General features: G+C 45.1%; 1 protein-coding gene across 2 annotated transcripts in view; it reads right to left on the bottom strand.

The window, feature by feature from the left end:
- Window positions 1-26,479, bottom strand: part of NIPAL3 (NIPA like domain containing 3) — a 60,580-nt gene that overhangs the window by 32,522 nt on the left and 1,579 nt on the right. For both annotated transcript variants that reach the window (XM_053576124.1, XM_053576123.1), the window contains exons 2-6: window positions 24,166-24,518; window positions 12,702-12,770; window positions 10,521-10,692; window positions 7,403-7,462; window positions 2,695-2,840 (exon numbers count right to left, since the gene is read on the bottom strand). In XM_053576124.1, the coding sequence (XP_053432099.1) occupies window positions 2,695-2,840; window positions 7,403-7,462; window positions 10,521-10,692; window positions 12,702-12,770; window positions 24,166-24,258 (540 nt within the window). In that variant the 5' untranslated portion in view covers window positions 24,259-24,518. The remainder of the gene's footprint in view (window positions 1-2,694; window positions 2,841-7,402; window positions 7,463-10,520; window positions 10,693-12,701; window positions 12,771-24,165; window positions 24,519-26,479) is intronic.

The raw sequence follows: 26,479 nt of genomic DNA, 5'->3' as shown, positions 1-26,479 counted from the left end.
ATCCAAGTAAACACTCTCCTTGCCCCCAACCAGCCCTCTGATGTGTTAGGCTTAGAAGACAGAAGGTGGCAATGGAGGCGGGAAGACCTGGGTTTAAAGTTGGATCTGCTTCTAAACTGGTTGTGTGACCTTGGGCAAGTCACTTATCCTTTCTAAACCCTGATTACCTCCTCTTTGAAATAGGGATAATTCTTACTTTACAGGGCTATAATCATAGCTCACACATAACAAGTGCTCACTGTACACCAGACACCATCCTAAGCATTTTGTCTACACCAACCTCACCAAGTCTGCACAATAACTCTATGAAGTAGGTACTACCGCAGTCCCAAAGCAGACAGCAGAGCAGGACTTGAACTTGCTCCTAGGCCACACTGTCTGAAGACAAGAGACCCCGTGCCTGTTGTTTAGAAGGTAGAAACTTCCTATTAGACATCAGTAAGTCTGAGTTGAAGAAGCTCCCCTCTTCACATCAACGACTTGTCCTTTCTATCCCTTAAGAACCCAGACATTTGGCAATAACTTTCCCACGAAAGTGAGCCAGTCCCAGCACCCAGTCCGCCGCCAAAGCAGAAAACTGAGGACGGCACAGCCCCCCTTGCCTACCTCAAACCCCAACTGAAGTTTATTTAGTCTAAAAACCAATGCAGAAACATTAACGAGTATTTTGAAAATCTAAAAAAATTATTCTTATTAGAGAGCACAAAACACAGCTGTTTTCATTTCCGTGTTTCTTCCTCATCTTTGTTCGGTGAATACGGACTCATCTAGTTATCATCACGGTGAATGTGCAATTTTCTTTTGGGCCGTTTTTAGTTACGGTAAACAATCTTCATGTTTTATGAAGTTGTCATAATTGTCTGTAATTGCCGCAGAGACTCCATCAAGCAGATGTGGAGTCACTCATCACCGTTCCCAACCACTGGGCATGTGTCCAGGGGGCCCAAGTTTGCAGCCCTTCTTCACGATGACTCTTCCTGATTTCCTGAGTGCTGGAATAGAATGTGGTGTTGCGAGATGGCTGTGTGCATGCTTGTGCCTCCCGACAGAACTGTGAGATCTGTGAGTGTGTCTCATTTATTTTTCATATCCACAGCGTCTGACACATAGCAAACATTCACTAAATATTTACTGAATGTTTTGGCCAAATCTCCCCAGTCGGTAGTATTGCCTCACAGCCATGATGAAGTTAGAGGCATTCACCGAGTATCTTCTATGTGCTGGGATTTACATGCTGCCTCCTGGATCTCGTGACAACAATCCTATATCCAGCGAGTCTTGCCATTTTACAGAGAGAGAAACAGAGAAGGAAAGTGACTTGGCCCAGGCCACATAGCATGTAAAGGATTTGAGCCCTGAACTCCCTAAATGAAGGGCCTGCTCCGGGGTGAAGCTTTATCTGAAGAGGCCGATCTGTGGTTCTGGACATTTCTCTACATCCACCAGGAAAACCTTGGAGCTGACTGCCAGTTGGGAGATGATACAGCCCCAAGATCAGGGAAATCAATCCTATGCCTGGTGGGAAATCAGAGAAAAAAGGATGTCCTGGAGCCTCTAGCCTCAATCAGGGCTTAGGTAGCTCCTGTCAGGGGAAAATAATGAATATGAGGCCCGGCACCGTGGCTCATGCCTGTGATCCTAGCACTCTGGGAGGCCAAGGTGGGTGGATTGCTTGAGCTCACAAGTTTGAGACCAGCCTGAGCAAAAGCAAGACCCTGGCTCTACTACAAATAGAAAAACTGAAGTAAGAGGATTGCTTGAGCCCAAGTTTGAGGTTGCTGTGAGCTATGACACCACGGCACTCTACCCAGGGTGACAGCTTAAGATTCTGTCTCAAAAAAAAAGAAAGAAAATAGTGACTATGCTTATCAGCAGACTATTGGGGAAGGGGTGCTCTGGTGGCCTTCAAGTCCAGCTCTGCTTACACAGACTCTAAGCAGGTCAGGTGACCTCTCAGAACCTGTTTTCTCATCCAGAAAATGGGGAGAAAAACATTTGATAGGGATGTTACAATCTGAGATTATATATAAAAATGTGTTCAGCACAGTGTAGAGCATGGAACAAAAATATGCCAGCAGCTTTATAAAATACCTTAGATATTTCCTTCATCAGTTTATTTGCAGACCTAAAATGGGATATATCTGGGGCAGGGGACTGAGCCCTGGCTGGGAGGTTCGGAGGCAAAGTTTCTGGTGTCTCCTGGGTTTCTATCAGCTGTGTGATACTGGGTGAAAAAAAATAACTTTCTTAAATTGCTTAAAATTTTAACTCCCTACTCCATCTAAGTTCTAAATGGTTGCTGTAGAAATTTTGGATCATACAGAAAGATGAAGAGAAAATAAAAAGTGAGTCATAATTCTGTCTCCCAGAGACAATTACTGATGGAATTTCTGTTTCTGCATCCAGTCCTTCACAGGCCCATTATATATACATACCTCCAAATACCTCTAAAAATGAAGTTGGTACCATACTAATATATATAGTTTTAGACATTACTCAGCCCATAAGTAAAATAAACCCTTCCCCATGAACTAAAGACGACTCTCCACAAGCAGGGTCTTCCGTGCTGGTAAAATATGCCATGGTCCATGGGAATCCCCTATTGCTGGGCATTCAGGTTTCTGGTTTCTAGGATTCGATTACCCATCCCTCACCCCCACCAGCTCCAGTGGGAGGACTGGAGGCTTCTCTTACCATGTACAAAAGGAAAGGCCAGCTCACAAGGTGCCTGGTGACGTTCTCGCCTGTCATCTTCTCGTGACTGTTAGGTGCAAATGTCACCAGCAGGTAGGTACCCACAACAGCCAAACCGCAGCCAACAAAGGACAAGACATAGCGCCCTGCAGGGAGGAGAGATGTCACGGGTCCCATCACAAGAGCAGGCCCAGGGTGCAGTATGCACTGTCAGCAGTGAAAGAGTAGGCTTCTGTGCAACACACAATCACCTGTCACTGTTTGTATTTCGGTTTTGTCTTTACTTTAAAAAACAAATTTTCTTCCTTAATGTTATTTTGTTGTTGTTGTTCTGGGGTTTTAATTTGTTGTTTGTTTTTCTGGAGACAGTCTTACTTTGTTGCCCTCGGTAGAGTGCTGTAGTGTCACAGCTCACAGCAACCTCAAACTCTTGGGCTTAAGCAATTCTCTTGCCTCAGCCTCCCATGTAGCAGGGACTACAGGTGCTTGCCACAATGCCGGGCTATTTTTAGAGATGAGGTCTTGCTCTACCTCAGGCTGGTCTCAAATTTATGAGCTTAGGCAATCTACCTGCCTCAGACTCCCAGAGTGCTAGGATTACAGGCATGAGCCCCTGCACCCGGCTGTTTTCTTTTTTTGAGACAGAGTCTCTGTCGACCTGGCTTAGAGTACCATGGAGTCATAGCTCACGGCATCCTCACACTCTAAGGCTCAAGCGATCCTCTTGCCTCAGCCTCCACAGTAGCTGGCACTACAGGCATCCACCACAAGGCCTGGCTATTTTTAGTAGAGACAGGGTCTTGCTCTTGCTTAGGCTGCTCTTAAATTCCAGAGCTCAAGCAATTTACCCGCCATAGCCTCCCAGTATGGTAGGATTACAGGCATAAGCCACTGGGCCCAGCCTATTGTTATGTTTTTATTTTAAGTTAATGTTTAGAAAAAACTTTAATGAAATATAACATGCATACAAAAAGTATTTGACAAATTCTCACATAGTGAAGACAACCATGAAACCAGTTCCCAGATCAAAAGAGAACATTAGGCCTGGTGAGGTGGCTCAAGTCTGTAATCCCATCACTTTGGGAGGCCAAGGTGGAAGGATAACTTGAGACCAGGAGTTTGAGACTGGCCTGGGTAACACAGTGAGACCCTGTCTCTATAAAAAATTAGCTGGGCATGGTGGCAGGTGCCTATAGTCTTAGCAACAGAGGATTGCCTGAGCCTAAGAGTTTAAGGTTGCAGGGAGCTATGATTGCACCACTATATTCTACAGACAAAAGAGTGAGACCATCTCTAAATAGAGAGAGAAAGAACATTAGCAGGACCCCCAAATGCCACATTTGTGTCCTCTTCCATTCACTAGACCCTGTCCCCAGGGTAACACTATCTTGACTTCTAACACCATTGATATTTTTGTCTGGTTTGTACCTCATATCAACGGAATCCTACAGTATGATCTCTTAGTCTGTTTGTGAGATTCATCTGTGTTCTGGAGTATAGTGGCAGTTCATTCATCCTGAGCACAGTGGGCCGTCATGACCACAACATAATTTATCCATTCTGTTGTTGACAGGTGTTCAAGAAGTCTCCAGGCTGGGGTTATATGGGTTGCTATCAACATTCTTGTACACGTGGGAGACACATGTATGCCTTTCTGCTGGGTATAAAGCAAGGAGGGGAATTCCTGGGTCACGGGATATATAATGTTCAGTTTGGTGTCAACTGGTTTTCCAAGGGGTTGTACCAATTTATACTCCCACCGTAGAGGGTGAGAGTTCTGGTTGCGTCTTGTCCACACTTATATTTTGTCTCTTTCATTTAAGCCGTGCTAGTATGCATTGTGATTTTAGCATTCATTTTATAGCTAGAATCGTTTTATGGGCAGACTAAAAAAACAAATAATACAAAACATTATAAGCAAACCATCAGAACCTAACACATGACTTTTAAAAATCCATCCTTTCCCAATTGGTTATTTGACTGATTTCCAAGAGAACTTCTTAAATACTATCAATATTCTACCCCACAGACCTGTCAGAGACTGTTGGTGGCCCAAGAGCCTTGTGCCTCTTCCCTGGGGTCTAGTCACACTCTATTTGAACACTGTGGGGTTAGTGAAAAGCCTCTTGAAGTCCAGCCCAGCCCTAGACAAGCTGAAAATGGCTGGGAGTTCTGAGCTGCACATATGGTGATCACAGGCCTCTGGATTTTTCTGGGATAGAACTAACTATCCCACTGTCTCCAGAAAATCTGATACCATATTCCATTTCTTTTATTTTTATTCCCTATATGAGGCGCTATAAATTCTGTAAGAGGTACTCAAAAAATGGTTGTTCAGTTATGCAATGAATGAATGAACCATGCTTAAACTAAACAGAGTAAGTCTGTTGTCTTAAGTTTTCTTCAGGCAGGGTTGGGTCTTACTCATCTCTATACCTGTGTTATCCTGCACAGGTCTAGTACTGAGTGTTTGCTGAATTTAAAGGGACTGCAGGCAGGGCAGCCCATGTAGAGCTGTACAGGTTGCTCACTGCACAAGGGCACCCGGCTGAAGGAGTAAGGAGGGCTAAAATCCAGCCCAGACTCTGCTCACCAAGGCTTGTGCCTTCAAAGCTACAGATGTGCAGAGGAGCCATCTTTCTCCAATTTACATACAAGCATGGCTCTTGTCCCAAGACTAACCAGGTGACCCTGGAAGGGATGCAAAGCTCGATACTCATCTCAGAACCAGCTCAGGGTTCCCTCCACCCTCACCCTTCCTCATCATCAGTATTATTGCTAATCAGTCAAAGCTTCTCAGTCTTCTTGGCAGTAGCTCCAGAGTCATTTTCAGTCTGCCTGAAATGACTCAGAACAGTGGTTCCCAAAGCTGGCTGTATGTCCACAACATCTTGGGAGTTTCTTCCCACCGAAATACTGTTTCAAAATTATTCAGACACTGTCAGGCGCAGTGGCTCACACCTGTAATCCTAACACTCTGGGAGGCAGAGGCAGATGGATTGCTTGAGCTCAGGAATTTGAGATCACCTGAGCAAAAGAAAGACCTTGTTTCTACTAAAAAGAGAAAAACTAGCCATGCATTATGGCGGGCGCCTGTAGCCCCAGCTACTGGGGAGGCTGAGGCAAGAGGATCACTTGAGCCCAAAAGTTTGAGGTTGCTGTAAGCTATGATGATGACACAGCACTCTGCTCAGGGTGAACGAGTGAGACTTTAAAATAAATAAATTAAAATTTTTTTTTCAGACACAGAGAAAAGTTGAGTTATGTAGTGAGAATCTATAGTCTCTTTACCTAGATTCTAAATTGACATTTTATTATACTCACTTCATCATATATCTATTCATCTCTCCATCCATTCATTAATCCTTCTTGTTTCCTGGATACCTTGCAAAGCACGTTATAGATATCAGCATAAACTTCACCCTGGGGAGCTATATAAGAATGCCAGTGCTGGGGTCCCAGCCCAGACCTCAGTGTCTCTGAGACAGAGCATGGGCCCACTATCAAGTCACCTCTTTGGCATGGCTCACAAGGTCCTATATCATCCAATCCTTCATGAACTCGACTTTCCTCTTTCTTTGCTCACCACTCTCCAGCTACACTGGCCTTACTGACACTGGACACATCAAGCTTATTCCTGCCTCAGGGCCTTTGCACCTGCTGCCCCCTCTATGTGGCACATACATGTACCTCGGCATGGCAATCTCCTTAGTATCTTGTGGGTCTGGGCTCAAAAGTCTTTGAGTCTTCAGAGAGTCTAACCCTGACCAGTCTAGGAGATATGTCTTCACCTCCCCAAATCCCCACCAAAAGTATTCCATTTTCTCTGAAGCACTACAACCTGACGTTATTTTGGTCACTCAGTTGTTCATTTGTTTATTGTATCCCAACACACACACACATACACACAGACACACACACTCACAGTAACCTCTGCGAGAGCAGGAGCCCCATCTGCCCTAGTGCTACATCCTTAGTACCTACATTAGAGCATGGCACTTAGTAGGTGTTTGGGAGGAACACTTCTTCTCCACTCCTTGAGTTTCCATGTTGAGGGACCTCTATGAGTGACACTTCTGCCTCTTGCCCCATTGGTCCACATTTCTTAATTGCATACAGGTAATCTACCCAAGAAAAAGCTTTAAACGTGGGAACTTTATTCTATTTTCTTCTATCTCTGCCGAAACTGATGAGGCCACGAATGATTCTGGGTAAGAGTCTCTGTTCTATAAACCCTCGTGTTTCTGTGGGGGAACTTGCTCAAGGTCTAACTGGGAGCTGGGGTATCATGGGGCCGAGAGTGAGCACGGTCACTTAGCTGTACAGCTAAGCTGCATGCTCAACCTAGCCTTTGTTAGAGATAAAGCACAACTTCTGGCAGCCTGTGTTTGACTCCCATTGCTTTAGAACTCATCAGGGAAAGACGGTGTCCTTTATGGGGCCTCCTAAAATCCCAGTTATAGATGCTCAGGATTGACAGACCAATGAAAGTTCAGTTTTAAAAGTCTCACAGGTAATTGTGATGTCTAGCCAGGCTTGGGAACCACTGATTTAAACACTCAGCTCTCTGGAGCCTGGTGAGGGTGGAATACAGAACCACAGAGGGGAACAGGAGGCAGGTGTTCCCTAAATCAGGATGAGCTGGTTTTATAATGAATCAAAAACATAAGCATAAAATTAAGGACAGGGTTGAAATCACTGCACTTACTCAGAAACTCTTTAGGTTTCCATTTTTCTTTGATGAATATGATTCCTATGATGGAGCTAGCTGAAATACAAAACACAGGGGAAAGAGAATGAGGCTGCTTGTCCATTAGAGGGCATCCCTTCAGCCATGCTCTCTGGGCTGGCTCATCTGCACTGGAGCCTGGTACTTCCCAACCTCTTACTCCCCATCGCTCTCTCTACCCTCGATTCCTCTGTTATTCCATCTCTGAAAGGCAGGCCGCTCTATGAGCCTTCCTCAGGATTTCCTACCAGGCCACACGCACTGGATGTTGAAAGCTGGTTGTATGACAGGTGATTTGCACAACTGATTTCTGGCATGTCAACCCTTACAGGTGGGTGCTACCATTATTCCTATATGACAAATGGGGACGCTAAAGCTGAATGAGGTAAGGGACTCACTCAAGATCATGTAACTGGTACGGGAGTGCTGCTCTCACTGCAGCACCCACCTTTGACGTTTCCCTTGGTTGTCTTCTCCCCTGGACTCTTCCACTTTGACAGATATGTTTGAGAGCCCCTGGGACTGCCCTGAAGGAGGGGGTTGGCGGTCCCTGTGAACAGAGCTGGGTCACCATCCCAGTTCTGCTTCTTTCCAGCTGCGTGTCCTTGGGTAAGTCACTTCACTTGCGCCTCAGTTCTCTAGTCTATGAAATAGCATGTTGAATCCAGTTGGCACCAGCTTGCTGATTGTTAAATATTCAGAAAATCAGTGGTAGCCTGAAATTATTCAGTGGGGATAAGTAATGTGTGCATCACGTGAATCGGCAAACGCTACAACCAGGTCTTCCTTCTCCTCGTTCCCACTTTTCCATTCTTTCTCTCCGTCCCTCCCTCCCTCTTTCTTCTCCTTTGTGTCTCTGAGCGACTGCTTACCAGCACACCACTGAACATAACTGTTCTCTGAATTATAGGGACAATTATTTAATAAATGAGATAACACACATAAGTCATTTGGCTATGCAGTAAATGCTCAATAACTAAGTTGTTATTAGTAAAGTACTTGGGATGGATTAAGATAGATTAAGTCATAGGTGTCCAATAAATGATACTATTTTTAATGTTACTTTTCATTGGGTGACTTCAGAAGCTCTAGAGCCCCTTAATTTCTTTCTTTTTTTTGAGACAGAGTCTCACTATGTCACTCTCAGTAGAGTGCTGTGGTGTCACAGCTCACAGCAACCTCAAATTCTTGGACTTAAGCGATTCTCTTGCCTCAGCCTCCCAAGTAGCTAGGACTATAGGCACCCGCCAAAACACCCAGCTATTTTGTTGTTGTTGTTGTCATTGTTGTGTGGCAGGCCTGGGCTGGGTTCAAACCTGCCAGCTCTGGTGTATGTGGCTGGCACCCTAGCCGCTGAGCTACAGGCGCCAAGCCTGAGCCCCTTAATTTCTAGTGGCTGATACCTGAGGTCTCATCGTTATAATTTAGCCCTTATTTTTAAGAATTTGGTTTTTGATTCTTATAAAAATTCAAAAACTAATACCTAAATCACTGATCACCCAGATACTTATTCCTCATTGTCCATTAGAAGGCATCCTCATTGTGAATAAAGGTTCTGGGAACCCTTTGCAGATGCCAGCAATGGGCAGAGCAGACAGATAAGGATACAAATCTAATGACCTAGAAGGGCTGGGTGGTAACATAAATGTAGAAAATGAACCAGAAGTAAGACAATAGGGAAAGGTTGAGACTACGGCAAACTACTTGCTTCAAAAGAAGACATTCTAATTATATTTAAAAACATACTGTGTGGGAGAAAAGACATCATGTCTGAGCACCTCATTTACCTGGTAGGCTACTAATTTACCAACTCGAGCTAGGAAAAAAGTGGGTCTTATAACAGAATCAGGGAAAGCAAAAAGGCTTCTGCTCCTTTGCCAATTCCTGGTGATTGGTAGTGACTTCCTGAAGTGCTGAGAATGGGAGGCCTCATCTAGAGTTGATGGGAAGGAATGCTATAATCGATTGATGATGTCTGCCTTGAGCACAGGAGGGAGGACATAGTTAACATCCTTGACATAGAAGAGGCCTTAACTCCAGGAAGAATAAGACCCAAACTATGACTTTCTCCTAACAGCAGGGAAGAACATCTAAGCAAAGTATTACTTGGCAGCAAAATAGAAGGAAACATTTCAAAGGAAGTTCAGTTGTCCCAGCTCCTATGTACAAAAAGCTGTTGTCTGCTAATTTAATAATATCTTTTAAGAACGATTGTTTTTCTAAGCCTATTTTATTTGTGATCTCATGAACATTAAACATCCTTTGTCTTTTAGTTCGTTCAAATGCTCTGAAACACTGGTCACTGATGACAGAAATCATGGAAAAAATGGCAGATGAGAAAGTCAACAATGTTTTTAAAATGTTGTCAGTTGATGTAAAAAAATCAGAGAATAAGCTGAAGATGCATTTCTTACAGGTATGGGGTATGTGAGCCCTAGGAAAGCTTACTCTATCTTGACAGTTTAAAGATGCATAGGTCAGGGCGGCGCCTGTGGCTCAAAGGGATAGGGCACCAGTCCCATATGCTGGAGGTGGTGGGTTCAAACCCAGACCCAGCCAAAAAAAAAAAAAAAAAAACCATAAAGATGCATAGGTCAGGGTTTATCTTCCTCCTGCAGTAGAAACAAAAAGCAATTCTTTTTTTTGTGTGTGTGGGTGTTTTTTTTTTTTTTTTTTTGGCCGGGGCTGAGTTTGAACCTGCCACCTCCAGCATATGGGACCCGCGCCCTACTCCTTGAGCCACAGGCGCCGCCCAACAAAAAGCAATTCTGAAAAGGTTTCTGAGTCTTAAACAAATTCTGGAGCCAGACATTCTGGTTCATGGCCCAGCCCTGTTACTCAGCCCTTTTATCACTTCATGCCTCCGTTTCCTCACCTATAAAATGGGGATAATAAGAGCATCTCCTTCAAAAGGTAGCTGGGAGGACTAGCAGGATTAAGATCTGTAAAGCACTGAGAACAAGGCCTGGTGTGTACAAAGCCCTTTGTGTCAGGCTATTATTATCAAAGCAAAAGCTGGTTTGATCCTAGTGGTGAATCTGTGGCCACACAGGTGGGTGAGCCCCAGGGGAAGGGTGGGGTGGGGCCCTGGTCTTACCTATCACGGAGACTGCGCTGAGAGGCACGATCAGGGAGAGTGGAGCAAAGGCGTAGGAGGCGAACACGCCCAGTTCACCCAGCAGCATCAGGGACAGACCCAGCCACCATGTCTTGGTCTTGAAATAGGCCCGGGGGTCCTTGGAGCCTGCGAGGCGGATGTGGCTATACTTCTAGAAATCCAAGAAAGAGTGCAATTTGCCCAGATGTGTGGGGGGAAAAAAATTCTATGATATACACATCCCACATCTACCGCACCCCCAATATTTAAAAATAAATTGGGAAGACCTGTCAAGTTCTTTTGGCATCCTTACTCTGAGAAAAATAAAGCAGCAAGATTCTAAATACTAGATGGTTATCCCAGGACAGTAGGTCTCCAACTGGCTGGGAAGCCTTAAAAGATCCTTGAGAAGCTTTGAAAAAATACACATCTGAGCCTCATCCTCAGATTCAGTCAGAGGGGAGTAGGAGCGAGGCCTGGAAGAGAGCGAGCATTCCTAACACACAGCCAGGCAGTCTCGGGGTAAGCACCATGGTCTCAGGATTCCACTGTGTCCTGCGCCTCAGGTTAACCTGCTCTACATTTGGGAAGTCCATTTGGCAACCCCACTTCTTTTTTTTGTTTGTTTGTTTTTTGGCCAGGGCTGGGTTTGAACCCGCCACCTCTGGCATATGAGACCAGCACCCTACTCCTTGAGCCACAGGTGCCACCCTGGCAACCCCACTTCTGCACACCATGGCAGCAGCCTCCTGGATAGCCGGTGGGCCTCAGTGGACCTCACCCTCCCTGGGATGGATACTTGGCTCAAGCAAGGCCAATATTCTTTTGGGGAAAAATGTGAACTTGGGACATAGAAATCAAAACAATAACCAGGGCAGCACCTGTGGCTCAAAGGGGTAGGGCGCTGGCTCCAAATGCCGGAGGTGGTGGGTTCAAACCCAGCCCCGCCAAAAAACTGCAAAAAAAAAAAAAAAAAAAACACACACACACACAATAACTACCAAGGCTAGAAAGTCACATTGACTTAGAGGGCCAAGCCCGCCCTTGGGGAGGATCAAGACGCAAGCCACGTAGACGCAGATTAGTAAGCAGAGATGCTGGTCTGCAGAGAGAAGAGAATGAACCACACAAGGAGCTAAGCGACCATGCCAGGTTCAGCAACACCTGGAAACACTCACACACATGCATGGGAGCTGAGATGCACAAGGTACAGGTGGGCCAGGCACACACATGTGTCTGCAGGGATCACAGGCTCACACCTGCTGCAGGGAGGGAGAGCAGGTCACTGCAGGCGGCAGCTGGGTGGTGCTGGTGCAGTGAAGGCCACCAGCGTGCTACAGGATTGATCCTATTAGCAAGTTAGTTTGAGGGTTAGTTTGAATTTCCCAGAAGCAGTCCCTGAGACAAAGACTTCAGAGCAGTTTGGAAGTAGTTTGTTTGGGAGATGATTCCAGAAAACACACGGGAAGATAAAAATGGGAAGATGAAACACAAGGAATGGAGAACCAAGGAAGGGTACGATAATGAGTGAATTAGTCCCTGGGCAATTGGGCTCAGTCTCATTGAGAACACTCAAAAAAACCCTGTGAAAGTCACCTTGGAATCATTCCTTCTGCCAGAGGACCGGAACCTGGGGCATTTATCCACTGACCCCCATACCCCCCTGGCTGAAGGCAGCCCCTCTTCCAACACACAGCCCAGCTACACCTGCGGGCTGGAAAACCACTCCCTGGAGCCCCACGAGAAGCTCCTCAAGCTACCAACTTGCTTCAAATCACAGTTGCTCGTGAATTTCAGATGGGCCAAGGGGATGGGGGTAGGGGTGCCTATCTACAGCAGTACTACAGGGCAGCCCTAGAGATTTTTAAGTAAAGGACACTGCTGTAATCAGTTGATTTGATGAAACTATGATAATTATGGCAGCCTCACAGCAAGGCAAACAGAAAAGGATGAGATCAGAGCCAAGGAGGCCAATTAGGAGGCCACTGTACAGCCCGAGGAGGCAGGTGAGGACTAGGCTAGGAGGGTGATAGCAGGGATGAAGTGAGCACTGAATCAAGAGAGATTCTGGAATAGCCTATAGGTGCTGTCCCTAGTATAACCCAGGGATGTAGAAGGCAAGTCCCCACAGAAAGGAGGCAGCTGGACCTGTCCCAGACAAGGCTAGAGACTGAAACTTACCTGGAGGTTAAGGGCAATGCTGACCACAAGGTGCCCAAAAATCGCCAAGAGGGCGCCGATCAAATTTTCCTGTAAGGAAAGTCCACAGGAGCAGATGTGAGTTGGGCCTAAGCCCAGGGGCCCCAGCACACATTTGACACTCAACTGTTTGCTAACCCAAAACAGGAAAACAATATCTATCTCAAAGCCACACCCCAGGCCCTTGATTACAATTTTACTACCCATGGTTAATCTGGTAGTTTTGCTGGTTTATAAAACACTGCTCTGAATTGGACGCTTCCAGAAAACACCACTCAGGCCTGGTGTGACAAGGCCTAATCTTGCTCTGCTATTCCCTTTAATGAATTGACTTGCCACTATCTTGTGCAGAAAAGTGACATTCAGAAATCAGAACTTATAAAAGAAATATAGGCTGTGATACTTTTTGCTATCTTAATAATGTTTCCATGAACTCAATCAACTGGCTAACTTGCTTAGGGCATTTTCAATTATTTAATTTTCTAAAAAATTAATCTATATCACCTTACAAGAAAGGTTCAGATTACTTGCCAAGGTAGTTTTTTTTAACTTTGTGAAATAATTAACATATATTCATTGTAGAATAATTAGAGAACACAGGTAAATAAAAAGAATAACAATATAATAGAAAAGTTGCCTGTAATTCTATAACCCAGAGACAATTACTGTAATCATTTTGGTTCTTCTTCCTGCCAACTTTTTTCTATCCATAAATATAGACATCAGTGGAAATGTTTACCTTATAAAAATAAGGTTACTGATAGAATCAAGTTACCGACCCACCCAGGAAGGATCCCTTTCCTGGAAAGCATGTCCCTCCCAGGAAATAATGAATGGACCAATCCAGACCTCCCTAACCTTGTCCCACCTACCTGCCCAGGTAAAGTTATGTACAGAGCAATCCTGGCTGCCCTAACCCTTTAAATCCCTGTCCACCATAGCCCATGTGTGGATTTCGCCCTAGTCAGGAATCTCACACCACCTACATCCAGGTGGAATAAAAGCCACTTTAATTGCACAAATTGGATCTCCGTCTTCCTTTCATCTTGCATCTTGGAATGATTTTATCCTTGGGTCCAGAATCTTTCAGTTATAGTCTGTTTTACACCTATTTTTTAACTTATTATGAACACATTCTAATGTGTTTAGCTAATAATAGCAAAGCGCCACCGTTGGGATAAATTTTAGAAGTGAAATTGCTGGGTCAAAATGTATTTAAGCCTAGCATTTAAGTCACACTACATTATGTCCCCAGCATACTTATTAGCTTTGTCCCACCATTAAACATCAAAGGAACTCTCTGTGTTAGCAGAATAGTAATCCTTTCTACCCAGGATGTGCCCTTGCCAACTCCTCCTTTGCTCATGTGGTTCATCCCACCCCTGGCCCTCCCTGGTGAAATTCTGCCCATTCTTTAAGGTGTGGGCCAGGTCCTAGTTAATCAGCAGAGAGCTTGGCTGGAAAGACGGACAATTAGCAAGCTGCTGCACAGTGGCCGGAGTCAGCTGAGGCTGCCTCCTGAGGACAGAGGCAGCAGTGAGGGTGAAGTCAACCTTCACACAAAGGCTGAGGCTGGTTCACTGTATGCATGTAATATCCACTCTAGGCCTACTGTACTGATATGAACCTGTGGTGCATGTCCAGTCTGTGAAAATTAGGTCAACATTGCAGGTGGTCAGCTTTGGAGGGGGTCAACTTTGGAGGTTCTACTATACTGCCTTTATTCAACTACACCAATTAAAAAACTTACTGAATCACTTATGAACTTTATATCAAGTAAATTTTTTTTTTTTTTTTTTTTTTGAAATAGAGTCTTACTATGTCGCCCTCGGTAGAATGCCGTGGCATCACAGCTCACATCAACCTCCAACTCTTGGGCTTAAGCGATTCTCTTGCCTCAGCCTCCCAAGGAGCTGGGACTACAGGCACCTGCCACAATGCCCGGCCATTTCTTTCTTTCTTTTTTTTTTTTTGGTTGTAGTTGTTTAGCAGGCCCGGGCTGGATTTGAATCCACCAGCTCCAGTGTATGTGCCTGGCACCCTAGCCACTGAGCTACAGGCGCTGAGCCTCAAGTAAATTTTGATATGTGAAATTTACCTACTCTGTATCTTTTCTTACATAGAGAAGGGTTTAAAAAAAAAATTGGGAGGCTTTTAGGATGAGATGGCTCCAGCGCTGTGTCTTCTACATCAGCAAAGGAAAACTCAATGTAACCAGTTAAATGATACTTAAACTTCACCAGTGACAAACCTTCAACTCACCTCTAACTAGGTACTCTTTACCAGATCATACCTAAATAAGGCAAATGCCCAGCAGCAGTCCATCAGGTAATTTCTTTTTTTTTTTTTTTTCTGAGACAGAGTCTCACTATGTTGTCACAGCTCACAGAAACCTCTAACTCTTGGGCTTAAGTACTTATCTTGCCTCAGCCTCCCAAGTAGCTGGGACTACAGGTGCCCGCCACAATGATGGGCTATATTTTGTTGCAATTGTCATTGTTGTTTAGCAGGCCCCAGCTGGGCTGGAACCTGCCAGCCTCTGTGTATGTGGCTGGCACCCTACTCACTGAGCTACAGGCACTGAGCCCATCAGGTAATTTCTTTCCTTTGCTCCCGCTATCAGCATTTAGCCTATAAATGCCCACAGGTCATTTCCTAAAGCAGAGCCTTCTAGACCTCTTCTGGTTCCAAGTGCCCTGCCTAATAAGTAAGTTACTCTCCATTCAAATAACTCTGTTAAATTTAATTTTTCCAAACTTCTTCTTTAAACAGAAGTATGATAGGTGCCCATAAAACTTCCAAGTGTTAAACACACAATTTTGGGATGAAATTCTGAGAGGGTCATGGAAAAGAAATACAAATTCAGGGAGAAAAAGGAATTTTATAAAATTTCCCATGGCTAAAGAGCTCAAATATTTTTCAGAAGACTGATGGTGGGTGTTGAATGATCTTTATATGCCAGGGGCTTCAGTTAAGAGTCTCATAAACAGCATTTTAAAATATCAGTATGTGAATGTGCCAGATATCATATACTTTGCAAATATTTAAACTTGTAATGAAAAATTTTAGAAATAAAAGGATGGGTGAGGAACACGTTTGAAGGCCTGGGAAGAAGCCCTGTATTTAGTGGCCCTTGGGGAGGGTACAAAGCCAGGACTACAGCCTCCAAGGGCTGGAAAGACCAGGCGGTGGCAGGAACTCAGCCCAGTAATTCAGTTAACCAAGACTAATGAGGAGGAATTGTTAAAGAGTTAACTGGTAGCAATTCTTTTCTTTATTATTATTATGATTATTTTGAGATAGAGTCTCACTGGGTAGAGTGCTGCCCTGGGTAGAGTGCTGGGCTGTCTTATCATAGCTCACAACAACCTCAAACTCTTGGACTCAAGTGATCCTCTTGCCTCAGCCTCCCAAGTAGATGGGACTACAGGGACTCATCACAATGTCTGGCTAGTTTTTCTATTTTTAGTAGCAACAGGGTCTTCTTGCTCTTACTTAGGCTGGTCTCAAACTCCTGAGCTCAGGCAATCCACCCACTTCAGCCTTCCAAAGTACTAGTATTACAAGGCGTGAGCAGATTGTGGTAGCAATTCTACACACAGGGGCCAACAGAACTCTGGTTCCAGCTCTTGAGGACACTTCAAGGCTGCTCTGCTCCTTTTATGGGAGGCTAAGGAGAGCTGGAGATAGGCTCCGGGAGTTGTGCAGAAACCTGAGACCTGAGCGTCGCTGCTCAGGACACTGGGGGATCACACAGTTGCAGGTTCAAGGTGGCCTGGCAGGATCTGCTTCTCTAAGGCTCAGTTTCTTCCTCTTCTGCTAGTTGAGATGATAGTGCCTACTGTGCAGTGCTGTTTGGGGACTTCCTGAGATAATGTGGAGAAAGCATTTATCTCAGTTCTTAGCACTGGAAGGAATCATATGAAATTGCCAATATCCAACCACTTCTGATCTACAAAAATGGTATTTTCATGTGTTTCAACCTATGACTGACAGCTGCTTTTTAAAATAATTTATATTTTAAAATATTAGGAGGTGCAAGAGTTCTCGTTACATGAATTGTATGATGTTGAAGTCAGGGCTTTTAGTGCGCCTGTCACCAGAATAGCATGCATTGTACCAGATAGGTAAGTTTTTATCCCTCACCCCTCACTTCCCACCCCGCTATTTTATTTTTAACCCAAGAAACCAAGCTGGCCTCTGATGAGACATTCATTAAATGCTCAGGGATTTAGTCTGTGATGCGTTCGCAACTCGCCTCCAGTGGAAGAGCTGAAGGGGAAAGGAGAGCAGCCTCTGGGACTGCACAGGTAAGTCCATAATATTTCAGAGAGGGGGGTAGAGAAGAGTGGGATCTAAAAGTGCAAATTGTAAACCTCGCCAGGATAAACCAACCTGAGCAGCATAAATACTGCAGGGCAAAAGGTTGAGGCCAAGGGAAAACTTCCCCTTTGCCCTCTGCAGGGTTGCTGAAAATCAACTGACAAGCAGCAGATAATAGAAAAGACAGAAATTTATTTGATCATAGTTTCACAGGACATGGGAGCCTTCAGAATGAAGGGCCAAAGATACAGAGCAAACTGTTTGTTTTTATGCTTTGGTTCAACAAAGCACAGACAGCTGGGTAGATACGACTGGACCAACAGGGTCTGATCTAATGCTAATAGACTGAATGGGGAGAAGCAGCCAGGCCTGTCTGCCTAGATTCTTTTTGGCCTCTCTAAACAGCATTCCTTCCTTGTGGGGATGGGGCTGGACCCTCTCTAAAATGGGGGGGGGGGGTCTTATGATCTACAGTCAAACAAGGCAGGTCAGATATTTTCTTTATGGCTGGTTTTTACACAGAAAGCCAGGGGAAAAGTCATTTTTTTCAGGTTTTATGGCTGGTTTGGGGGAAAAATGGTTCTGGTGTTCATGACCCGCCTTGGGGAAGAGGCAGTGCGGTTTCTAAGATTAGCCTCTGGGGAGGATAAGGGGCCAGAGACAGGAGGACCTCAGACAGAAGAATGTCGGAGAGAAACTTTTGCTTCCAAGACTACTCCTAAGGTTTTTGTTTTGGGATATCATTTTCTGAGCCCCAACAGTTACTACGAGGATAAAGTCTGCTATTGAAGGAGCACAGACCTCCCTTCTTAAAGCTGCCAATGACCCTGTCACATGAGTACTGTGAGTCCTATTTTTACCACCTAAGTTGTAAGGATTTCATAGATGAGCCAAGTAAGGCTCAGAGAAGTGAAATAACTTGCCGAAGGCACAGGGAGGAGGATCTGAAGCAAGAAGGCTGATTTCTGCCTTCTGACTTCAGCCCGATGTTTTCTTTGGGGTTATAAAGGATGGAGTATTCCTAAGTTACACATGTATGGTTAATCCAGAACTCGGATCCCCTCCAGTTGCCAGCTAGTTGCCCTTCCAGACTGCTCCATCATGCACTGGGAGATGGCAAAGCCAATTAGGAAAAAAAAAGAAAAAAAACACCACCACCTTGGAAGTGCTACATCCCCACTAAAGACAGACAGTGGAGGTCTCTTTTAAAAGCCACTTCTACAATCATATCAAACTCCATACGTAATAACATGTTACAGGCAGAGGTGATATAATTCATGCCCTTCCATCTAAGCATTTCAAAGGGCTTTGTTAACAGTAAGATAATTATGCCCCCAATCCCTCCATAAGTGGTGACTGGTTCAATTTCAGGAGCATTTCGAGTCAGGCTAAGAATCTGTTACTGGCCCAGGGTTACACTGTTTGAGCTCACACCTAATAGGCTGAGCTATTAGGACAGTGCTGGGCCCAGGACAATCCAGAGGCTCCTCCTCCAGCCTCAGCCCCTGGACAAATCGATGGGGTGTCCAGTTCTGCTGCAGGGAGGGGAGGGAAGGGCAGTGCCTGGCCCGCTCCCACCTCTAGACCTCACTGGCAGAGCTCAAGTTGCTGTGTTCCCCTTTTTGCTGTGGAACCACTCAGATGTTTTCTTTGGGGTTATAAAGGACGGAGTGTCCCTAAATACACATGTATGGTTAATCCAGAACTCATATTCCACCTTGGATCAGTGACTCTGTCCCTTAAGCCAGGAAAAGGTATATACTGGAAGACAGGGTTCCCAGCTCAGGGAGAGGAACTGTCTCATGGTGCCTCAGACCAGAGTTCACCTGTGGCTTCTCTGGCCCTTGAGTTACCACTCCCCCTGCACAGTCAGCTCAGGCTAATTCTTCTGAGGTGACACCTGAGCAGGTTCCCACCTGTTCCTGGGCACAGTCTCAGTCTAAACTGGAGGGGAGAGAGACAAATACCTCGATGGGGCCACTCCTTGCACAGACCTGTTACCTGAGAAGGCCCAAGCCAAAGTCACAGAGCCCCTGAGTGGCAGGGCCAGAGCTAAGCCCAGGTCTCCTCACACCACTCTGGTCCCAGTATTTCAGGGGTAAGGAAGCAAGAGGCCTCCCAACTGTCAGGGACTAATTTAGGTATCCATATATCATCCAAATAGGGACACTTTGAGAATGAAAGAGGACTTTTTTTTTTTTTTTGCAGTTTTTGACCGGGGCTGGGTTTGAACCCACCGCCTCCGGCATACGGGGCCAGTGCCCTACTCCGTTGAGCCACAGGCGCCACCCACGGACTTTTTTTTTTTTTTTCTTTTGAAAGACAGAGCCTCGGGAGACGCCTGTGGCTCAGTGAGTGGGGCGCCGGCCCCATATGCCAAGGGTGGCGGGTTCAAACCCAGCCCCGGCCAAACTGCAACAAAAAAATAGCCGGGCGTTGTGGCGGGCGCCTGTAGTCCCAGCTGCTCGGGAGGCTGAGGCAAGAGAATCGCGTAAGCCCAAGAGTTAGAGGTTGCTGTGAGCCGTGTGACGCCATGGCACTCTACCCGAGGGCGGTACAGTGAGACTCTGTCTCTACAAAAAAAAAAAAAAAAAAAAGAAAGACAGAGCCTCAGTCTGTTACCTAGGCTAGAGTGCTGTGACATCAGTCTAGCTCACAGCAACCTCACACTCCAGGGTTCAAGCGATCCTACTGCCTCAGACTTCCAAATGGCTGGGACTATAGGTGCCCGCCATGACAGCCAGCTGAAAGGGGACTTTTAACATACACAGACACAAACTGAAACTGGTCGCTGTACTCATGGTGCTGTCTCTGAACGGGGAGTGTTACAGACGAGGGAGGTCAGCCAAGGGAAAAAACTATGTGTAGGTGACAGGAGTTCAGACTCTTGCCAGAGTCACAGCGCCTGTCCGGCTCAGACCAGTCATGGCTCCCAAAACCCAGATATCAAGGGGAGGGGGCAGCGAACCCAAAGGCACGCCTCCCCCCAACCCTCTTCAGCTTCCCAGCATGGACTCTGAGGACAGCAGATCTGTGCTGGGGTCCTACCTCTGCCCCTTACTGGGTGTGACTTCAGGGGAATTAGCTTTACTGTCTGAAAAATGAAGCTGACTGTAAATCCTAGAGGATTATGTTATATGAAATAAACATCATCGGTCATGAAATAATTCTAGCTGTTATTATGGTGCATTTTTGGCTTTTTGCTTTTGTTTGTTTGAGACAGAGTCTTGCTCTGTGCCCTGGAGACTACAGTGGTGGCACCACAGCTTGTAGCAACCTCAAACTCCTGGGCTCAAGCAAGCCTCCTGCGTCAGACTCCCATGCAGCTGGGACTACATGTGTGTGCCACCACACCTAGCTAATTTTTCTATTTTTTTGTAAAGATGGGGTCTTATAGGTATTCAGAATAGTCTGGAACTCCTCAAGCAATCCTCCAGCCCTAGGATTATAGGCGTGAGCCACCCCCCCGGCCTACTAGGGTTCACTTCTGTGATCATCATTACTACTAGCAAGAGCTCCAAGGGGCCTTTGTCTCTCGTAGTCTCCGATCCAAGAATTGATCTTTCACCACCTACAACTCGAACAGAACAGAAAAGAAAAGAAAAGAAAAGCAGGCTCAGCACCCATAGCTCAGTGAGTAGGGTGCTGGCCACATGCACCAAAGCTGGGGGGTTTGAGCCCAGCCTGGACAGGCTAAACCACAATGACAACTCCAAACAAAAAATAGCCGAGCGTTGTGGTGGGCGCCTGTAGTCCCAGCTACTTGGGAGGCTGAGGCAAGAGGATTGCTTGAGCTCAAGAGTTTGAGGTTGCTGTGAGCTGTGACGCCATAGCACTCTACCAAGGGTGACATAGTAACACCGTCTTAAAAAAAAAAAAAAGAAAGAAAAGAAAAGAAAAGCAGACAGAGGCAGGAAACCTTTGTCAACATTGGTATCCAAGTAAAACTTCACCTCAGATCTGCCTTTCCTTTACCAAGGTCTGCTGTACTTCTGTCGACAACAGTTTCTATTTAAACACCATGGTGCCAAGACCTGTCATCACCTACTATTTAAACTGATCTCCCATAATCCCTTGGGCTCAGAACTGCAAACACTAAAGCATAAATTCCTGTATCCTCCTGGCTTGCTGGGAGGGTCATTCGCATTAAAATGCAAAAGTGGCATCAGTCTGGCGAGCCAACCTGCATCCTGGCTTCAAGCCAGCTCCTGACACACCCCTTCTGCAGGTGAGGCAACACCTCCCCCATGATTGTCATCTCCACACTTAATAACTAGTGTCAAGAAGCAAAAAGGGCTTCACAGAGTACTTGGCACAACTTAGGCAGCAACAGAGGCATAAAATCAAGGGCTTAGGGAGTGTATGACTTCATTTGAATCCCAGCTATATACCTATCAACTGTGCGGCCTTGGGTGAATTAATCAACCTCTCTGTGGCAGTTTCTTCACATCTAAAATGGGGAGATAATAGTACCTGCCTCGAGGGGCTTTTGTGAGGATGAACACAGTTCCTCTCAACACTCTGTATATGTTAGCTTCTATTATTTGATTATAATAGCAATTGTTATTTTGGTATGGAAATGTAGATAAAGGACTTATATTTTATTTCCAGGAAACTGGCAAAGGCTTCATGGAAAAGGTGATATGTGAGCTGGAAGGTTGGGTAGGATTTCCACAGACAGAAACAGGGGATGGTACATATAGCTTCAGTTTTTTCATCTGTAAATTCAGTCCAGGTTTCCCAATTTTTTTGTCTGGACCCTCTTCCGATCACAGCCCTAGAAGAATATAGTAGCCCCACAGGGAGGGGAAAGATCAGGCTTTCATGGACAGAAGATCAAAGGGCAAGACGTTAGTGCTGAGAACGTGTCATCTTGGCTTTGAAACGGATTTGACTTTAGACATGAACTACCAGGTCCTCCTTGGTCAGGCAGAGTCTTCTGTGAACATCAGAGACAATCCTTGCTCTAGAACATGTCTAATTCAGATAATTTTTTTTTTTTTGCAGTTTTTTGGCTGGGGCCAGGTTTGAATCTGCCAGCTCTGGTGTATGGGGCCAGCGCCCTACTCCTTGAGCCACAGGCGCTGCCCATAATTCAGATAAATTTTCATGATTTCCATAAACCTATAGTTGGCCTGGCTGGTCAGATGGAATTAAAATAACAAAAGCTGTTTAATTACCCCCAGTGGGGGTATGGTGTAGCAGGGTGAGCCGGAGCTGAAGAGCCAGCATGTGGGGTAGCAGGATAGTGTGGTGGTTAGGCACATGGGATCTGCAGGCAACGTCATGACCTGGATGTAAACTTACTGGCCATCACAGAGCCTCTCTGTTCCTCTTTCCTTGTCTCCAAAGTGGGGATAAAGATGGGAAAGGCAAGCACTGGAGAAACTTTTTGTGCGGTTCATTGTTCTAAGTGCTTCACATGAAGGACGTCATTTAATCCTCCCAACCATTAGGAGGTCAGTACTACTATTATCTCCATTTACAGAAGAGGAAATCTGTACCTACTCTATAGTGCATTTGTGCTACTGTGAAGGTTATCTAAAAAAAGGCATGTGAAGAACTTAGCACAGTACCTAGGACAGAATAAATGCTCAAGAAATATTAGTTATGGCCAGGCGCAGTGGCTCATGCCTGTAATCCTAGTACTCTGGGAGGCTAAGGCAGGTGGACTACTTGAGCTCAGGAGTTCAAGACACAGCCTGAGAAAGAGCAAGACTTCATCGCTACTAAAAATAGAAAAACTAGCCAGGCATTGTAGCAGGTGCCTATAGTCACAGTTACTTGGGAGGCTGAGGCAAGAGGATCAATCAAGCCCAAGAGTTTAAGGTATGATCCCATGGCACTCTACCCAGGGCGATAGAGTACGACTCTATATCTAAAAATAAATAAATAAAAAAGAAATATTGGTCATTGTTATTATCATAATCATTATCTAGAACTAATAGTTCTAGCTTTGCCTCTCAACTGGCTACATGATCTTCAATATGTCTCTTCTCATTTCTCAGCCTCACTTTCCCAATGCATGAAATTTGAGTGTTTCATGAGATGGCCTCTGAAGTCTCCTTCAGCACTAGGGTATTAGCAGTCTCTAATTGAGCAACAAAAAATTATTTTCAATCAATCCAAGCCTTCAAATGCTGCATTGATGGGTATTTAGAAACAACTAAATATGACATTAAAACCCCTCTTTTTTAAAAGGTTCATTCCCGGCTTGGTGTCAGTAGCTCAAGCAGCTAAGGCACTGGCCACATACACCAGAGCTGGCAGGTTTGAATCCAACCCCGGGGCTGCCAAACAACAATGACAACTACCACCAACAGATAGCTGGGCATTGTGGTGGGTGCCTGTGATCCCAGCTACTTGGGAAGCTCAGGCAAGAGTATCGCTTAAGCCCAGGAGTTGGAGGTTGCTGTGAACTGTGATGTCACAGAACTCTACCCAGGGTAACAGCTTGAGGCTCTGTCTCAAAAAAAAAAAGAAAAGAAAAGAAAAAGTTCATTCCCTTTGACCTGTTCATTGTACCTGTATCTAAGGAAATAATCAGAGATGAGCACAAAGATTTGCACACTGGATTGTTCACTGACTGTAGTCACCCCAGAGTAGGAACAATCCAAAGATTGAACAAGAAGGGGCTGTTGAGCACATTTTGATACAGAAGCTCCACTGATTATTGGCAAATCATTCAAAAAGCATGCGTCCCATCCCCCCCTCCAAAAGCATGCTTTTAGTCACTACTCAATGATTTGGGGAATTACTCCACGAGTCAGCTTAAGTAAAATAACCAAGATACAAAACTCTGTGGACAATGTGACCTCAAATTTGTGATACCAGAAAAAGGCAAGGAGATATACTGAAATAAGAATAGAGATTGTCTCTAGGAATGAAATGGGTGATTTTGAAAAAATTCAGTCTTCTAAGCGAGAATGCCCCCCCTCCATTTTTATGTATTTTAACAAGCATTTCTTTCCTTTTATCCATTATCTCCCTGTATGCCTGGAGGGCCTGCCCTTCTCTACAATGACAGGCACGCAGACCCTGGACAGATCGGTTAGCCAGTGCTGCAGGGTGTTACTTTCCTGTTAGAAAAATACGAAATTGCAAAACAAAAAAAAGCCCTTGCCTTGTAGGAGAAGGAGCCCTCGCTCATGGAGTTGGCACTGCTCGTGGGTGGGAGCTGCTGCAGCTGCAGGGCGGCACCGTGGGCTCCATCCATGGTGGCCTAGTGGCACATCCCAGCCAGCCAGCTGAGGAACTCAAGCTGCTGCTAGGCAGGGCCCAAGCCAGAAGCCATCTTTCCTCATGGGGTTCACCTCCTTCCAGCAGCCATCTCTTCTTTCCTCAGGCTGAAGGAGCACTTTGAGACTTTTCTGACTGATGGACAGCCCTTTCCTCAGCTTCACTCTGAGAAGTACCAATTTCTGTGTCTCTCCCAAGCAGACAGACAGGGGTGGAAATTCCAGGTCTTGCTGTGCTCTAGGATAGTGGAGGAAACATTAAAAATCCATGAACAATGAAACACGGAGCCCAGCTTTGTTACCTGAGAAGAGAATACTATTAGGATAAAACACAAATGGCCGTGAGAAGTGAGGCCATCTAAAAAATTCTATCATGGTTTCGGGGCCTTAATAAAGACATGACTCATCTATCTCAAAAGCTTTCTCCCTGGCCCTTAGACATGCCCTTTCCTCTCCCACACAGCTTCCTTTTTGCTCCGAATTTCAATCCTCTTTTTTCCAAGGGCTCTTGAACACAAGAAGAAGAATACTATGTAAGTCTATGTCTTCAGGCCTCCAAAAACCAACTAAACAAAAACACCACTACCATAAAACCATTGGGTTTCAACTTAGGAAGGAAAGAATGAGAAGAAAAGTTATCTCCAAAGAAGACAGAAGAACTGGCCTGTCACTGAGGGTCAGCCTGACACAGGTGAGGTGACATAGGGAGTGGAAAACTTGTATGCCCAGATCACTTTGCCTTTCAGAGATCAGCTATCTCAACTGTAAAGTGGGGTTAATAATGCGGCGTCAAAACCAGCAATGATGATAATCCTTGTTAACTTTACTGGGCTTATATTTTCAGTGCTTCTCAAATAAAAAGAGAAAGTATGTTCTTTCTATTCTAGGAGGCATGGCCAAAACCCTACCACGAGTGCTAACGGTTTCTTTGAGGTCTTGTAATAAAAGAAAAAAAATGTATTCTAACGCACAGTCTATGTTTATTTTCATATAAAAATGTTTTAAAGCTCGGCGGCTAAGGCGCCAACCACATATACCTGAGCTGGCAGGTTCGAATCCAGCCCGGGACTGCCAAACAATGACAGCTGCAACCAAAAAACAGCCAGGCGTTGTGGCAGGTGCCTGTAGTCCCAGCTACTTGGGAGGCAGAGGCAGGAGAATCACTTAAGCCCAAGAGTTAGAGGTGTGAGCTGTGATGCCACAGCACTCTACCCAGGGTGACAGCTTGAGGCTCTGTCTCAAAAAAAAAAAAAAAAAAAGTTTTAAATTGCCTTTGATCTGCCACTTACCGCCTGTTTTACCTTGGCCAATTCATTTAACTTTTAGTCACTTTCTCCAGCTGTAAAATACAAATAACATTTGTACACCACCAGGATGTTGTGAGAATTAGATGAAATAATGAATGTAAAGCAAATGAATTATCAGCGAATGTCAGCAAATGAATGTCATCGATGAATGGCAAAGCAAATGAATATCAATGAATGTCAGCTATTATTAGTATTCATTGTATTCGAACCTGTTTAACTGACTCCAGCATATTCCTTTCTTTCTCTCATTCATTCATTCAACAAATATTTATTGAGAGCCTACTGTGGGTCAAACAGACAAGTCTCTGTCATGCCCTGAGGCTGCAGAAAGTTGCTGCTTCCAGTTCCTCCTGGTATCAGGCCCCAAGCCCAAGAATTCTGGTTATTGGTACAAATGGCATATGCCGGTGATTTTTCAACTGGTGTGCCAGGAGAGGATCTTAGGTGTGCTGCAAACATTTTAAAGATCATTAGTAAAATTATTTTTGCAAGAAGTTCAGCACCTGGTGTTTTTTAACTCCTTTATTGGATCAACATAATTAAGTGTGCCTCGGAAGTTTAACTATAGGTTCAAGTATGCACTGGGATAAAAAAGGTTGAAAAACATTGGCATATGCATGTCATGGGACAAACACCATGTCCACCCCTAAGAGACACCAGATGCAGGCTTAGCACAGGGGCAGCTAAGGAGATCATTTGGCCCAGGTTTCACTTCGTCAAAGAGCCTCAAAATTAAATTATTGCTGCCCCTCCCAGATGCGGTTATACATTCACTATACACACATGAGATGCATGCACTCATGAGATAACTTTATCAGGTAACTCGCATCCCACAATTATTCTTCACTACACTTTGATGTGCATGTCAAAAGTATTATTTGTGTTAAATTTC

This window comes from Nycticebus coucang, chromosome 22, assembly GCF_027406575.1.
Source record: "Nycticebus coucang isolate mNycCou1 chromosome 22, mNycCou1.pri, whole genome shotgun sequence".
NCBI lineage: Eukaryota > Metazoa > Chordata > Mammalia > Primates > Lorisidae > Nycticebus > Nycticebus coucang.
The sequence above is the reverse complement of the archived record's forward strand: the minus strand, read 5'-3'. Positions and strand labels throughout refer to the sequence as shown.